Consider the following 17,644-nt stretch of genomic DNA (forward strand, 5'->3'; position numbering starts at 1 on the left):
ACCAAACCAGTGTCTGTTTAGTTTCCCTAGTTGTCTTCTTTCTTTTCCTCCAACTGAATTGGTCTTTTTTGATGTACTCATTTTCCCTGGGCCAAAAAATAAAAATGAAATCCATTTGCCCTCTAAATATTTAATTGGGATGGGCTTATCTGAAGACACAAGGAGGCATGTTGGTACCAAGCCTTAGTTTGGTGTGGGGGAAAATATTTTTGGTTTCTGCTCTTTTGTACCTGTTGAAATGTGAATGAAAAGGCCACAGAGAAAAAGGAGGTAGAGATGCTTAGACCTCCCAATAAATTTTCTGTGGCTTGCACTTCTGCTTTATTAAGAACATAAGATGGTGGATGAGGCCAGTGGCCCATCTAGTCCAGCATCCTGTTCTCACAGCAGCCAACCAGATACCTCTGAGAAACCAGCAAGCAGGATTCGAGTGCAAACCTCCTGTGGTTTCCAGCAACTGGTATTCAAAATCATTGCTGCCTCCAAGTGTGGTGGCAGAGCATAGCCATCATGGCTAGTAGCCATCAATAGCTCTCTCCTCCATGAATTTGTCTAATACTGTTCTAAAGCTATCAAAATTGGTGGCCCCCACTGCCTCCTGTGGGACTGAGTTCCATAGTTTAAAACTAAGTGAAATTAGGAGTGCCATTGGTGCATACTTAGAGAAATGAATGCACGAGCCCCTTGCCTTGCCTCTCTGGAGCTGCAGAGTGCCATCATCATTTTTGAGGAGGGGGAGCCAGCAAGAGTCTTTAAAATCAAGTGTGGCAGAGAGCAATGAATTAGAACGTGCCCTTACAGGAACAACAACAACAACAGCCTTCTTAAAAACAAGGGGAGTTGGAATTAGCAGCAGCGTATGTGAAGTGCAGAATCATGTTGAAGTGAGCAATGAACAGCATATGACAATCAAAGCATTGCTTTTCTTTTTTCTTGTTGTCGCTAGTCAATTGCAGAATGAGCTTATGGATGCACTCACCCATGTCTTTCTTGCTAACGGCTGCTCTGATTTTGTGTCTTTCCCTGACATATTTCATCCCCTGAAGTATTCTCCTTGTTCTCCTTGTTATCTGATATCATTGCTTCAGAGTCAGTCCTTGGATATGTGGCTTTCAAGGAGCACCTCATATCTCGGGGAGTTGGCTTGTCTCCAGTGTCGCCGATGTGCTGTGGGGTTGGGGTGTGCTCAGGGAGCGTGTCCCTCAAATAGTAGTCCACCATCCAGAGTTCAAGAGCCCCTGGCCCAACCTGGCGGCTTGCAGCCCTTCTCTTTCCATCCTCTTGATGTCTGCTGCTCTTCCCTCCAACACAGCTCCATCTCTCCCCCAGACATTGCTCCATCACCTTCTTCAACAGGTCCCTGCTGCCTTCCATCGCTCTTGGTCCTCACGCAACTCCTTTCCCAAATGTCCACCCAGGGAAGTTGTGTCAACAACAAGGGTGCTCGGCCTCCTCATGCCTTAAGGATCCCTCCCACTACCGGGTGTGCCTTGCGCCTAAGGAAGTACAGGAGTGGGAGTTGTACGCCCCTCATCCACAGCTTGCCCACCCACCTGCCTGGCACATGGCACTAAAGGGCTGAGTCAGTCTTTGCCACCTGCATTCAACTGTCAGTGTCATTGTGCTGATGCTCATGTGCTGCCAGACGCCCACTGCATTGCCAGAGCGACTGGCGTTACTCCTCCCTCCTTGACAGAGGCAACGGGGAAAGAGGTGCTAGGGTTCACCTCCATCCTGATCAGCTCTGTTGCTCCCACTTGCCCCTGGTCTGTCTCTCTCTGATCACTTAGGGAGGGTGCCCCATAATCCCCCCAGGTCCCGCTGAGGCCCTCCCCAGGGTCCTCCTCCTTGGACCTGGCATAGAGCGCAGAGCATTCCATGACAACCACGGAGCTAGGCAAAAGCGCAGAACTGCCTTCCCTTCATGAGCACCTGGGCATTCAGCTTAGGCCAGGCATCTCAGTTGCTTGGATGCTTGACCCAAAGCAAAGTAGAGGAGAAGCACAAAGAGCTAATTTTTGCCATCTTCTGGAAGCCTGGCTGATCCCTTTCTCAAGTCACAGTCAACTGTGGCCTTACAGTTCTTGGGTCACAATGAAAGCGAATTATGTGGGTGAGAGAGACCACATGCATTATTTTTGTTTAATTATTACATTTATATCATTCCTTTCTTCCGCAATGGAACACAAAAGCAATGAGCACAGGGTTTATTGTGTTTTTAATACTCAACAACAACAACAACAACAACAACAACAACAACATATTATAAATATGCTTAAAGTTGTTCACAATGCAACAGCAGTGTCCATTATCCATGTAGGTGAACCAAAATAAAACATGCCACACAATGATATTCAGCTAAGTTTTACTTAGAATTCCTATTGAAATTCATGGACCCAAGTTAGTCATGATCATTTGTTTCAATGAGTCTACTCTGAGGAGAAAAAAAGAGTTGAATGCCATCCACTATATATGATAGTATACATATTTTTACTTCTCTGCAAAGATTAACCCTTTGATGCAAATATAATGCAAATGAAGCTTCTCTAAAAGATTTTTGGGAGTGAGAAGAAGATTTAGGCTGAATTTAGTATGTTCAAAAGGGTTTAGTTGTGCCAGCCTAAAGGTCAGCCTTGATAATGAAGTGTTTTGAGAGGAGAGGCTTTTGCTGCTTTTCTGCTTTTTCACCCATCCTCATGTAGGAATCCTTCATGGAACTTAAAGTCACTAATGGGATTACTGATTGCCTTTGAAACTGCCTGCTTTTTAGGCTGGAAACTAATGCTAGTTAAGTACAGTTTTTCCCATTGTGAAAATGGACAATTTGGCACTTGAGAAGTTATCAAGCATAATTATGTGCTTTTAGAAAGGTTTTAGAAAATCAAACACCTGGAAATACAGGCGCTCCTTATAGAGGCTCTTGTGAATGCTGTCTCAGGGATAGGAGGAAAAGAGAAAGGTCTTTTTCATTTGGATTTTGCCGGTTGGTGGTCATTGATGTATGTGGGTATTTCCAGCATGGTTGAATGAAATGGGAAATAATGAAGAATATAGGATATCTGTTTATTGGCTGCTAATCCCAAGCAGCAATATTGGCTTTTTCATTGGTTTCTAAAGCAAGATTTTGTGGTTGGAAGGAAGCCAGTGGCTCCTGAATCTTGGATTGACCAGATGAAAAAACTCATAATTTAAGTCTTCTTTTACATAAAGTGCCACTTCATGTACTATATGTATGCAATATGTAAGGTATATGTGGACTTTTGAAAAAAGTGGTCAGCTTATGTTATAGATACCATATAAGAACTTAAGAAGGGCTAGCTGGATGATGCCAGTTGCACATCTAGTCCAGCATCCTGTTCTCACAGTGGCCAACCGGATCCCTGTGGGAAGACCATAAGCAGGACCTGAGTACAATACAACAGCACTCTACTCTCCTGTGATTTCCAGCAACCGGTATTCAGAAACAGACTTACTCTGACAGTGGAGGTAATTTTCTCTCTTGTCTCCTTCAGCTCCTCAAAGTTGACTCTGGCCTCCAGGGTATGTGCATGTTTTTGGAGAGCCAGATTCTTTCCACTGAGCGCATCCTCTGTCATGCTTCTAACTCTTGATGCAAAACAGTATTGAGCTATTCTCCTTTTTTTAGACTTTTGCTGATACCCTTTGACCACTGTTAATTGCAGTTTCCTGGATGGAACTCTAGCGTTTGGTTTATTTTTATTTTTATTGGCAAGGATGCAATCATTTTATAATTACTATTTAGTCAGACACTTCCCTTGGTTTTTCACCCCAATTGTGTGTACTCCGGGACCTCCTAACATAGGTGGAGTGAAGGAAGGAAGGAAGGGCTTTTGCTTTCATACCCATTGCATCACTTTCCCAGACTTGCTGGGGAGGTTTCTAAAGGGCTAAGGAAAGGTGAATGTGATTTCCACTTCAAAACTAGGAGTAATTATTTCACTGAAGACCTAGGCTGACATAGGAGTTGGAGCGGTTGGCATTTTCAAGGTAGAAAATCGGCAATGTATCTGGATGTCCTGGGCTGCCCAAACAGTGAGGACCCCCCAACACACACTTGACCTCACTGAGGCGGTCTAAAGGAAATCAGAGGAATACATTTGGCACCAGCTTGGCTGCAGGAGTTGCCAGAAGGAGGCTCCACTCCGGATTTGTGTAGGATTTACTCCTTAGCCTTTTCTTCTCCTGAAGATACCACACAAGGCAGCAGATGTTTAGGACCCGAGTTTTCCTTCCCCTAGATGGGTCCCTTTCTGTCCATCCCTTCCCTCTACAGAAACCACCTTCTTGACCATTGGACCCTATATTAGTCTCAGCTGCTCAATCCACCAGAACTTGTCTCAATCCCCCGACACACAGGGGAAGTCCTTAACTCACCAAGGGTTTGAGACCCATCAGCTACCCTCACCTGGTTAAGCTGGCCAGTCAGAATTGTTTCCTGGCGTGTTGCTGCTGTCACATGCTGACAGCTTCTGGGAGTTACAGGTGAGAGCTGAGTGCAGGGTGAGGACCAGAGATAGACCCCAGAAGGAGCATGACGTTTCCCCCGCCAGAGGTACTATCCCTCCTCTTAACAGTCTACTTTGAAAGAAAAAGCCTTCTGTTGTTGCCATTGACAAGCATTTAGTTGTCAAACTCTTCCTGATCTACTGCAATTTATCCAGTAGTTCTAATATCATAGCACTTTGCTTATGTTCTTCTTAGGAGTTTACGTTCTTCTTGGGATCTGATGTTCTATGATACTGGAAACAAACTCCTGGACTGAGGATGTGCTCGCACCAGCACCCCATTCCTTAATTATAACTGTGTGTCCATCCACCCTGAGCTATTATTTTGCACCTGGCTCTGGTTGGTGGAGCTTGAAGTTCTAGTAAAAATCCAAAATAGATCTTGCAAGTTTGAAGATGGTCCACCCATGGCCAAGTATGAACAACACAGCCTGACTTTGCTGGATTGGCAGACATGCTGAAGAGGGAACAAGGGCCCCTCTTTGTGTGTAACCCTGTGTCACTTTCCCTTCCGCCCCTCTCTCTCCCCCCCTAACTTGAAGCTCATTTTTCATATTTAAGGAGGGCATTACATTGGGAGAAGCTACTCCCTGTAGGTTTGGAATTTCATTTTGAGCAGTTGCCTCATGAGAGTAGCAGCGGTTCAATAGGATAATGGTATCCGCTATGAACCAGCGCTAATGGCCTAACCCTGTGGGAGCCAGAAGAATTCTCCCCCAGAGAGTCAGCATGCAAATTCCCTTCCAGGCGGCTACTGCTCAGACCTTTGGTGATTAGTCATGCTGGGGCTCAAGGCTGCATATGTTGGGAGGGGTGGGATTGTGTGTGTGTGTGCTACAGCTGAGGCCTGGGAGAGTTTGGTCTGCGCAGAGAAAGTGCTATCTCCTCTCCCATCACATCAATGTGCTCTGCCTTTCTGGGTCTTAAAACACCTCCCCCCCCCCTTTTATGGAGAGGAAGACAGTATTTCCAGGAGTTAAGGAAATGAAGAGATAGTTCAGAATAAATAGGCTTTCTAGTTATGCCTTACTCTTCATTGGCCAGGATGGAAAAGTAGCTTAAGTTACATTAGATATAGAAAGAGCAGAATTGGTATGGCTTATACATTGTTTTGAAAGCGTCCCAGTCACAAAACTTTATTTTTCATACTGCATTTAACCAGTAAGGGGTTACAGAGTGTTGTAATTGAGCCGAGAATTAAATGTGCATGATCTTAGATTGTCAACCAGCAGGTTTACATTCTTGTTTTAACCTGAAATATATGAAACAACAAATATTTCTTCTGCTGTTCATGCAAGGCAAAATAAGGAGGTACTCAACCTCACATTAAGAGATCTGAAGGGAAAAACCCAAAGCTTGATGGTTTAATCCAAGTATGCCCTTGCAGTTGTGTTCTAGGAGTTGTGTGATATGTGAAACATTGCTGTTTGGATCTGTGAAGCATTCAATTGTTTCATCATGAGCATAGTTTGCTGGTCCAACCCATGAAAGCAGTCATTTGAATGGTACCTAATTGCTGCCGAGGAAGGACTGGTCTATGGATTTAGAGAGCACATGACATGGGCCTTCTGGAATTACACCAATTCAGAATGCAAATGGAGGCCCCATGTTTGAATGTTCCAACATGTTAAAAAACAAACTAATAACACCGACCATACCTCCCCATATGACCTGTGAGGTGGTTATGAGAAAACAAGGCCTGTCACCTGGAGCTGTTTGACATCAGACAAAGCCGTGATGCCAAATTTGTAAGCAAGTATTGGGAATGTACCAGTGCATTCCTTCTTCTTCCTTTGCAGCTCTGGCTTGTAAAAACCTTATTTTCAGCTTCTGTTCCAGAGCTCAGAGGTGAGTTTGGGGCCAGCCAACATAATCCCATTCCACCTATTCACCTGGAGCATTTTAGAAGAGAGGACTTTTAATTGTAAGGAGTAAGGCCACCCATTGGAGGAGCACGCAACTAATTTTGAAGTTCATCTTCCAATAACAGCCTGGTTATATGTTGTGGTAACTTTTGCATCCCTTTCTCCCTTGGCTAGGAACAGTTTTTCCTTCCTTCCATTTGAGATATGAGTCTTCAAGGCTGGTAAGGCTGGGAACATGGGCTTTGCTTTCCCATGTTAAACTTGCAGCCGTTGCCTTAGATAAAGTCAGGTAAATGGGGAAATGGAAAAGGACAATCTGTATTGTGTGGTTAACTGTTGTTTGCACTGGACAGTGGCAGGCAATTCCAGTTGATGTGGAGCTTGAAGCAAGCAACACTGACCATCCAGTTCCTAGACTGCAAGGGGACTTCTCTTTCCTCCTGCTCCTTGTGTGTGTTACTGCTGCATTCATTCCCCTGCCATTCTCTTGTGTTGGTGGAAGGGAAGAAGCCCAGGTGATGACAGCTGGGAGATAGTATCAGCAGACCAGGCAGGGATGAAAGGGTTTCACAATCTCCATCTTCTCTTTGCTCTGTTCTATTCTTCCTTTCTTTTTTTAAAAAATAGTTGGAAGTAACATTGTTCCTTTGGAGAACACACCTGTCAGGAGCAAAGTCCCTGTGCTACTCCCTTCCAGTCATAGTTGGCAGCCCTTGAAAGCACAGCCCTCCCAAAGGCTGAGAGTTTCTTTCAACCCTGAGGGGGGAGGCAGGGCTGTGATTGATTTATGCTGTCCTTTTGAATTCCGGCCTTTTACGGATGGCAGCTTCACCTTTCTAAGGGATTATTCTTCTTGCTTGCTTGGGGATGTGAGGCTGCCAGTACTGAATAACCGCTGAGAATTGTGGACGCATTCTCACTGCGCGCGTCTTGGGATGTAGTTGGGGCCTCTCCAAATGAACAACTAATAGAGCAACAAGTGTGCCCTTGTGGCTCATTTGTCGTCTGGCATCCGCACGCATTCTCTTGCTTAGTTAAAAGAAGGAGGGGAGAGAAATAGGTTTCCCCCTTTTGCCAGGAATGTAGGAAGCTTCCTTATACTGAGCCCAGACCATTAGCCTGTCTACACTGAGTGACAGTGGCCCTCCAGGATTTCAGGCTGGGCCCTCTTCCCAGCCCCACCCAGAGGTGCCCTACTCAGGGATCCATCATGGGACATTCTGCATGCAAAGCAGATGCTCTACCAACTAAGCTACAGCTCTTGGCATAGCGATTCCTGTTCTGCATTGCTTTTATGTCATGCAGCTTTCACTTTTGGTGATAGTGTGCTTTTGGAAATCTCAGGCTGAGCTACCCTCGAGGTATGGTTGAGCAGCATTTGGGATGCGGTCATCTCAGAGCGACTAACCAGGCTAAGAAGGGTAGCAGAAGGTGTGTAACAAAAAGAGATACCCTTGTTGAAACCTTGTACTCGTTCTACACACCTGTTTTATAGTTTTGTTTTTCATCTTTTCATTTTCACCAGTTGTTATATCTGTTCTCTCTGTTTTATATACAGTACATTATAAAAAAATGGAATAAAAAATATTGACCAAAAAAAGAATCCTTCTGGTCTTCCTTCTTTTCATATGCAAGGGATAAACATAACAATTCTCTCCCACCAACTACTCAAATTTGTCTGTGGAGAGTGATATTAATCACTAATGCCTTAAGAATATGCTTGAAATGACATTACATAATCAATGTAATGTTTTATTTTTGGTGGAGATTGTATTGCATAACTAGACTTACACCCAGTTTTTCTTGTAACCGTTTTTATTATTTTGAAAAATAAAATAAAAAAAATGAAAGAAAAAGAAAAAGAAAGCTTGGATAAAGAGAGCCCTGCCCAGACAGAAGTATCCTGGGTTCATTACTGTTACTAACTTTGTTTTAGTAAGTTGGTCATGTGTAGTTTCTCTTTTATTGTTCCTAGTTCTCTTTGCACAAAAGAACAAAAAACCCAAGCCCATGTATTGGTGAAGCCTTTTGGGTGCTCTTAATCAGTTCCCTCTCTTCTCCTCCTTCCATTCTAGTGCTGCCCACTTGCTCCCCCTTGGATTTTCACTGCGACAACGGCAAGTGCATCCGTCGCTCATGGGTCTGCGATGGAGACAATGACTGCGAAGATGACTCCGATGAGCAAGACTGCCGTAAGTTCACTCCTCACCGGTCCTCAGAAACAGGGCAGAGCCACTACTGCTGTTCCACCCTACCTGGTAGGAAGCTGGCATAGCGGCTCCAGAGTCGTGACTCGCCTGCCTGGGAAGCTGGCGTCGTGGCTCCACCCCCACCTGGCAATCTGCTTCTGCAGGTCTCGTGTTCAGAATTGTTTTCCGAGAGCACAAAGAGCATAGCTGGCGTATCTCAAGCATAGCTGGCTCTTTGCAGGAGTAAGACAGGTCACTAAAAACCACCGTTGTTATTAGCAGCAGTTGTAATTACTGTGGTGTAGTTTGCAGTTCCATCCAGGCTGGGCATTGAGTGGCCTGCTCTGGTAGGTGGGATGCGCTGCCTCAAGCCCTTGGGGATGGTGTCCTTATGCTGCTGTTCGCTTGATGCTGGGCTCCCGTAATAAGGACGTGCCCCATAAATTGAAAGAGGACACAGTTCTCAATGATGCTGGGCAGCACACAAACACTTTCCCGGCTAAGCGAACCTGTGTGTGTTTCTGACTTTGCTCGTCGTTTGTGCTTCCTGTGTCCTTTACAGCTCCCCGGGAGTGCAAGGAGGATGAGTTTTCATGCCAGAACGGATACTGCATACGCAGCCTGTGGCACTGTGACGGTGACAATGACTGCGGAGACAACAGCGATGAACAATGTGGTTAGTAGCCAAATCCCACAGAGATTGCTAGAGAAGGGCTTGCGTGGACTTTTGTTGAAGGCAGTGGGCTAAGATTTCTGCATTTCGGAACCTTTGCAGGAAGACTGCTGGCAGTGGGGATTTAGTGTAGCAGATAGGGCTGGTTGGTCACTGCTTCCAAGTCAGTGGGTGAGATCGAAACAAAAAATGCACAGAGGGAGAAGGCTGGGAATTACTCTCCAACCAGACCGTTATTGTATATGATATGATGTTAAAGTTATATTTATATAACCTGCAAATCCCGCCTTTCCTCCAAGGAGCTCAAGGTGGCGTACGTGGTTCTCCCCCCCCCCCCCTATTTTATTCTCACAAGCTCGTGAGGTACGTCTGGCTGAGAAACAGTGACCTGCCCAAGGGCACCCAGTGAACTTCATGCTTCAGGGTGAACCCTAGTCTCCTAGTTCCTAGTCCAACGCTTCCAACCATTACACCACACTGGCTACCTCAGAGGAAATTAAGATTACACACTTGATTATTCTGGGCCAAGCAACAGGAACTATGCTGCATTCCTTTGTTGCTATAGGCTGCTCCTGGAAGATTGGGCCTCTCCCAGACAAAACCCCATTGTCGTGTTATCACCAGCCTTGTGTGAACCTTCTTGTATTTCTTCAGAATTCCTGAAGGTGCATTCAAAAATTAACCCATTGCCTAGTACAGTGGTACCTCGGGTTACAGACGCTTCAGGTTACAGACTCCGCTAACCCAGAAATAGTACCTCGGGTTAAGAACTTTGCTTCAGGATGAGAACAGGCGGCGGCGGCAGGAGGCCCCATTAGCTAAAGTGGTACCTCAGGTTAAGAATGGGCCTCGGGTTAAGTTCTTTACCCGAGGTACCACTGTATTAAAAAGGAAGGAGCACATAAGCAGTGAGCACATTTGTGGGCTAGCAGATGATCAGGTGGATGTTGAGGCACCTTCTCATGTTGACAGGTGGGTCGCCTGATCAGAGTCTGGTTCCTAGGAGGGTGGGATGGGATGGGGGAATGGCCTTTCCATTGAGCTGCTCCTTGTTCTGCCTTGCAGATATGAGGAAGTGTTCGGACAAGGAGTTCCGCTGCAGCGATGGCAGCTGCATTGCTGAACACTGGTTCTGTGATGGGGATACAGACTGCAAGGATGGATCAGATGAAGAGAACTGCCGTAAGTATTCTCTCTCCTGCAAGTTGTACTTTCCACTCTGATGTCACATGGTATCTTTTGTAATGAATGCTAGGCTTACTTCAGTTTTCTCTTGAAATAAGGACCTATTGTGACTCCGAAGCCTTGCAGTGGTGTAATAGAGCATATAGATTAGCAGTGCAAATCTGTGCAGGCATTTTGCCAAATTCATACTCCTGAGCCCAAAGCTCTGCTTAAAATTACATCACCCCTCCTCCCTTTGATAACAGCATGCATCTCTTAAGCTTTGAAATGATAATGGGCTGCAGCTAGAGCAGCTGTAACCTTCTGCAGCACCTTTCTTCTCTTTCTGTCTTAAAAGAGCAACACGTTCTCCCACACTGATGTTTTTTAGAGTGACTCATAATAAACGCAAATGGGGGAAAGTCACATTGCAGTTGAAAATCCATATTCATTATTCAAGAAGTACCTGTGAGCAAGGACGAACTTTAAAGGGTCTGATATGCTGCTCAAAGAGAAAGCAATAAGATTTTTAGTTGCAACGTCACCAATTCCGTTCATATTCTTCCTTGAGTCTTACTCCGGAAACACTGAGGTGAAGGAGAGAGTTGTGTTGGACTTGCCCTTTTCTTCAAAGGAAGGGCATGTTAACCACCGCCACCCCCCAACCCCCATTATGCAGGTTGGTTATCATTAATAACATTTCTTCCAAGGAGCTGAAATTGACATACATGGTTCTTCCCCCTCCCCATTTTATCCCCACAACAATCCTGTGAGGTACGTTAGGTTATGAGACAGGGACGGGCCCTGGGTCACCCAGTGAACTTCATGGCTGACACTGGATTTGAAACCTGGGCTCCCAGTTCCCAACACTGATCTGCTGCCCCTGTAGAAGCAGGGAGGGGGAATAAACCACTCTGCAAAGTTTTCAACATCTGCAGCCAAACCAAGCTACCAGCCACGTTCTCTTACTGCTAGGTGTGTGTAAAAGTTCTCTGTGTTTCTAAATTTGTGAGACTAAGATGACTGCAATCCCCTGAGCAGCCTGTATCTTTTGATACGAGCTATTGTTGCTCTGTTGGTAGGAAAAATTTGGCTAACCTTTTGCTACCACTTAAGTAAGTAGTGCTGCTTTTTTTCCTTTTAAGTTAGTCTATTTGTTTTCTTGGTCCCATAAAAACCACCATGTTATTCATTTTGTATATCTCTGGTATCTCTTGGCAACTTGAGGGTTGTTCCCCCTATCTGTTTCCTGAGCACTGGGGCTTTGAACCACACCTTGAGCAAAGATTTTTGTGAGCATGGGAAAGCGGCTCAACTTTTTGGGGTGGGCTGGTGCCGGAAGAGGATCAGCTTTAATTTGTGCCAAAGATTCTGAGGAAGCACTCTGGATGAATTCCTTCCCAGGACTTTACCCTTCGCTCCAGCCTATGGAATCATCCCTCCCATAATCTCCCTTTGCTTGGTCCTTAAATTTTATCACCAGTGAGTTAAAAGATTTTTGGAGTTAGCTGCTGGGAGTATTGGGGGAGCTGCCTCTAGCCTATTGTGGGGTTGCCTGTCATTTAGCGCTTTTTATCAGGTTTCTGTTTCCCCCCTTACCTCTATGTCTGAGCAGTAGCAATGGAAGAACTCTCTCTCTCTTCCTCCTCCTCCACTTCTGTCTCAAGGGCATTTTGCAGAATTTGTTCTAGATAGGAGGAAACTTCAAAAGGTCTGGGGGTGGGGGTGGGGAAGACGACCGGGGCTGCCAGCTCCTGAAGGGCAAGGGTGGGGAACGGTGTTGTGTGGGGTTGTCTTTTATCTCCCCAGATAATAAGAGCTGGCCAGCAGCCAAAGCTGCAAAGACTTCTGAGCCAGGAAAAAGGCTCTGAGAGAGAAAGCCAACCTCTCTCTTTCTCTCCTGTTCATTGGCTGGGCCTTCCCTCGCTGGTTATTAATAAACATCCATGCCTCAGGGATGGGAGAGGAACGAAACTCAAATGTTGCCATGTTTAGCGGCAGGGTAAAAGAGGGATTAGGAAAGGTATCTTCTTAGGCCTGGGTACTTCTTAAAAATCTGCCTTAATAAGCTTTTAAAAAAAACACACCCAAGGTGAGTAGTGTTTCCTCCTTTTAGAAAGGCGTAGCCTTGCTACATCACTTGTGCTTCTCTGCCCCCAAGTTCCCCATCCCTCTTGGTTAGTATTTGCAATGGAAAAAGGTACATGGCCAGAACGGTTGACCCCAAGCATTGTCTGGACCAGAGGTGATGAGCATGCGTTGAGCTTTTAAGCTCTACCCTTTTCCCTACAACCAGAGCCACGTGCAAAACATTGGCTTAGTGGGGAGGGAGGACGCAAGCACTTCAAATTGTGGCAGCAGCATATGTGCGACCCCAGAATTTGTTTGTAGTACCAGAACCAAGTTGAATTTTTAATGCAAAAATAAAAAATAAAAAAATCTACTCTTTGATTTTCATTCACACCAGGGTTTCATTCTTTCAGCAGTCTAATTTAGAGAGGGAGGAGTTTCCTCCCCACTCACGCTGCTATTGGTAAATTGGTCAGGAGTCAGATTTACTGATCTTCTGTGGATCACCAGAAGATGTACCACTGCCCACCCTTGGTCTGGATTCCAGTGTGCTAGGCTCTTGGTGGCCGTTCATTTGCCTTAATCTAATGCTAATCTAATGCTGGTGTGTGTGTGTGTGTGTGTGTGAACACTTGTGCACCCCTACTGTGGCAGTTCTGCTCAGGCTTCCTGCCAGAGTATCTTTTCCTTTTTGTGTTCCGTGGTTCTGGTTTCTTCCCTCTTTGAATCTTACAGTCCTGACAGCGGTGCCTGGGCACATTGTCCCAGCACACACAGAATGTTCTTGTCCTGCCTAATTCTCCTTGGAGGGCTCTTTTCTGTGCCATAAAGAATTGCCGTGGAGAAGGGCTTCATTGTAAAACCTTTGTCATAGATTATGCTGGGTGCTGCACAGGGTCAGAGTTCTTGGGAAGAATTCTTACAATAAAAAAAGAGGGGGGGAGAGATGCTTGTTCTGGCATCATTTTGAAAGAAGCCGAATTCTTCAAAAGCCTGGCACTGCTCAGGATGTCTTCAGCTCAGCAGTGTTAGCTAGATTTAAACTCTCAAATGTGCCCTCTGCTTTTCAGCCTTAGCAACTTGGCTAACATCAGACCTTGGCACAGTCAGCTCTTAGGTGTATATGGGTGTGGTTCCAGGGACAGGGAAAATTATAGCTCTATGATGGCCTGGAGCTATCTCAAAAGGTTAGCTTGCTTTTTGGGGGGGCCTTTAGAAAACAGCGGGCTCAGAGCACTTGATGAACACTTGGCATGCTTGCGGATCGCCATAAATCAGTTCACATTATGGTTCCCACATGGATTTGCCCATGTGCTGAAATCTGCTGTTCTTAATATGTGTACTGTCACACACACACACTGCTGCGTCTGCCTGCCCAAATAATTCTATTTTTGGTAGCGTTCATCAGGGTGCGGCACCACTGAACAACAGCTACAGGGTTACTTTTCAGGGACATGCTATTCCTGCTGCACCTGAATGTCAGGAGGGGACTGCCTCTTCCACGACACCCAAATTTTCAGCATGCTCATTGTATGCACTATGCTGGTTTTAATGTGTGGGACCGCTAGGGGCAGTTACCATGTGGAAGGTGGCCTAGGTAAATTAGGCAAATACCCTTATGTGAGACTTGATACGTAGTATTGGGATAACAGTAGGGAAGTGCTGCAAAGGTTTCATTCTTGGTGGACACTTGCAAAGCAATGAACATTTCGTCCAGAAATAAAGATTTGCCACAGGGCAGGTAACACTCTTGACACTTTTCAGTGTAGTGGCAAGCTTGCATATGCGTGATGCCTTCCTCTTTTGTTTTTCTGTATTTGAGAAGGGCCACAGTTTAGTGGTAGGTCATCTGCTTTGCCTACAGAAGGTCCCTGTTTCAATTCCTGACATCTTCAGGTAGTGCTGGGAAAGATTCCTGCCTGAAGTTCTGGCCTAGATTGACCAAGGTGTGACTTGGTTTAAGGCCATTTTCTGCGTTCCTGTGTACCTTGTTGCTCACAGTGCCAAAAGCACTAGCCTTACATAAGTATTCTTCATCCTTTTTTTTTAGCATCAGATATTCCAGCAACAACATGTAGCCTGGAGGAGTTCCAGTGTGCATATGGGCGCTGTATCCTGGACATCTACCACTGTGATGGAGACGATGACTGTGGGGACTGGTCTGATGAATCCGACTGCTGTAAGTTACCTGGGGCGATGGCATGCTGGGTGGGTTGCTGCATTGCATTTAAAACAAAAATCAATTTCATTTCTGAGAAGACAAAACTGTGCTGCATCGAGAATCCGTAGCTTCTATGCTCAGAAGAAATAGTACAAATCCAAGAATACATTTGCTTCCAGCGATTCTGTTTGCAACAAGGGATTTCCCCAGAATTAACACTGGGTTGGAAAGGCAAGAAAGGAAATGTCCTAGGGAACATGCAGTGGAGGTACCTGGGATTTACTCTAATTTGGGCTCAATAAAGAATGGATTGCAATCCACTGTCTTCTCTTTGCAGCCTCTCACCAGCCATGCCGCTCAGGCGAGTTCATGTGCAACAATGGTTTGTGCATTAATGCTGGATGGAGATGTGACGGTGACTTTGACTGTGACGATCAATCGGATGAGAAGAATTGCAGTGAGTGCCTTGGGGCTTGCAGAGGAGCTTTAGTGTAGGGACAGCAAGGGGATGTGTGGGGCCCTGGTGATATCAGACAGGGGTCAACTTTCAGTTTTGGATAAGACACGCTGGCTTTGTTGTTTGGGTTATATATTAGTGTTTCTGTTGCTAGGTATTTGTTTAATCTTAGTATATATTCATTAATATGTTTGACCTATTAATGCTTGCATGGCTATTTAAATTTAGGGATGTTTTGCAATTAATGAATAATATTTAAACGTTGCTGTGTTTTATTATATAAACTTTTCTGATACATGCTTATTTGCCTTATTCAATATTTGTATTATTATTATTATACCGCCCTATACCCAGAGGTCTAAGGGTGGTTCACATAAAAAGATCACGGTATATAAAATAAAAACGAGAGTTTATTTAAAGTTAGGGATGCTTTCCAATTAGTGAATTCTACTGAAAAGTTGTCTAAACCATTTCTGATGGCGTGAGGCACTTTTGGGTAAAGTGACATACAAAAAAAACATGATGACGAAGAACAGGTGAAATTCACGGAGTTCCCTCGTTTTTATTTCCTCAGCTACATCTATGTGCACAGCTGACCAGTTCCGCTGTAAATCCGGCCGCTGTGTCCGCCTCTCTTGGCGCTGTGATGGGGAGGATGATTGCACTGATTACAGCGATGAAGAAAACTGCGAGGATACAGGTGAAAATTGTGAAAGCAAACCGTTGTGTTGCAGGGTTTTGTGTGTCCCCCACCCCAATCGGCCTTCCTGTATTAGAATCATTTCTTAAATATTAGAATTTACAGAATTGGGAAGGGAGTTCCAGAATTTGGTTCCAACTACTGGATGAAGCAAATCAGTATGTCCCGATACTTCATTTTAATACTTGTTTTTATTAAAGGGTTTTCATAGTTAACAATGAAATCCCGTTGAAAATAATGGATCTGAGTTAGTCATGTCCATTAACTTCCGTGGATTTACTCTTTGTGGGACTAGCATTGAATACCACCCAATGTATATAGCATTACTTCAAGTTAACAGTGAAAGTTGAGGCTAATCAGCTAGATACAACAAAATAAAATAAAATAAAATAATAAAAAAAATTTCCTTCCAGTAGCACCTTAAAGACCAACTAAGTTAGTTCTTGGTATGAGCTTTCATGTGCATGCACACTTCTTCAGATACACTGAAACAGAAGTCACCAGACCCTTCTATATAGTGAGAAGGTGGGGAGGGGTATTACTCAGAAGGGTGGTGGGATTGGGTGATTGGCAGATAGCTGTGATGAGCCTGTTGACGACTCTTAACGACTGCAATAGGTCTTGCAGGAAAAAGCAAGGGGTGAGAAGGCAGACCAATACGGCTACCTATCTGTAACTGCAGCTAGATACAGTAGGTCAATGTTCTGACTTGGTGTTAGGCAGCTTCCTGTATTTTACTGAGGATGTGGAATCTTCTAGAATGTGACTTCAAATGGAGATAAACTAGTATCCTTACTGTACATGAAAATTAGATTACTTTCTCTTAACTGCTTCTAACTTTCCTTTATGCCCCTTTAGGAAGTCCCCAGTGTGCCCCAGATCAATTTCTGTGCAGAAATGGACGCTGCATTGGTCAAAGAAAGCTGTGCAATGGTGTAAATGACTGTGGAGATGGCAGCGATGAGAGCCCTGACCAAAACTGCCGTAAGTCAGGGCTGCCGTACGTCCGGAATTTCCCAGACATTTTCACATCACATTAGACCATACCTAAAATAAACTGTGGTTTAGTGTGGACAAGAAACATGCTTCCACGCACTGCAGGAAACATAGGTGCTTTGTTCCTCCTCTGCTCCTGCTGCGGTGCCCTAAGACAGGTCACGGTCTGGCTTCTGTTGTAATCTGAACCTGTGCCCATGGTTTGTTTCCTGTAAACAGACCATAAGCAGTAAGCCAAGAGTAAACCTTGGCTTCCACTCATGGTTTGTTTGGAGAGAAACAAACCATAAGCCCTGGGTTCAGACAACACACAGAGTGTGGATTGTTTCCGGCAGGAGTGGAGAAGTAAAATGCGAGCAGCATGCGCCAATATACTGACAATTCACATTAAGCCATATGTGGTTTTTGTTTTTGTTTTTGTTTTTTTTAAAAGCTATGGTTTAATGTGATGTGTTAACCTGGCCTTTGTAGTGCTTCTGCAACATTTTAGAAAAAATAAGCAGCTGCCTGGTGAGTTTTCAACTTAATGTGCTTCTTCTGCAGGTCTTCGAACTGGAGAAGAAAACTGCAACCTCAACAACGGGGGCTGCGCCCAGAAGTGCCAGATGACTCGAGGGACGGTGCAGTGTACCTGCCACACAGGTTACAGGCTCCTGGAGGATGGGAGGTCATGTCAAGGTCAGCAGCCTCATGCCTTGGGCCATCTGTTGGTAGAATCATGCATGTCTACAATATGAGTGGATGTGGATTTTAGATTCCTGCTCTGGCCTCTACCCCAGTGCTGCCAGGACTGGGGTTTAAACAAGTGTAGGGCCAACGACGTAATTGCTCTGGGACTCATGT

General features: G+C 45.0%; 1 protein-coding gene across 3 annotated transcripts in view; it reads left to right on the top strand.

The window, feature by feature from the left end:
* LRP4 (LDL receptor related protein 4) overlaps positions 1–17,644 on the top strand; it is a 100,467-nt gene that overhangs the window by 48,030 nt on the left and 34,793 nt on the right. For all 3 annotated transcript variants that reach the window (XM_081855390.1, XM_081855391.1, XM_081855392.1), the window contains exons 3-10: positions 8,467–8,583; positions 9,143–9,256; positions 10,319–10,435; positions 14,538–14,666; positions 14,986–15,105; positions 15,680–15,805; positions 16,664–16,789; positions 17,345–17,479. In XM_081855390.1, the coding sequence (XP_081711516.1) occupies positions 8,467–8,583; positions 9,143–9,256; positions 10,319–10,435; positions 14,538–14,666; positions 14,986–15,105; positions 15,680–15,805; positions 16,664–16,789; positions 17,345–17,479 (984 nt within the window). The remainder of the gene's footprint in view (positions 1–8,466; positions 8,584–9,142; positions 9,257–10,318; positions 10,436–14,537; positions 14,667–14,985; positions 15,106–15,679; positions 15,806–16,663; positions 16,790–17,344; positions 17,480–17,644) is intronic.

The sequence above is a fragment of the Podarcis erhardii genome (genome assembly GCF_964252035.2).
Source record: "Podarcis erhardii genome assembly, chromosome: 1".
NCBI classification, from domain to species: domain Eukaryota; kingdom Metazoa; phylum Chordata; class Lepidosauria; order Squamata; family Lacertidae; genus Podarcis; species Podarcis erhardii.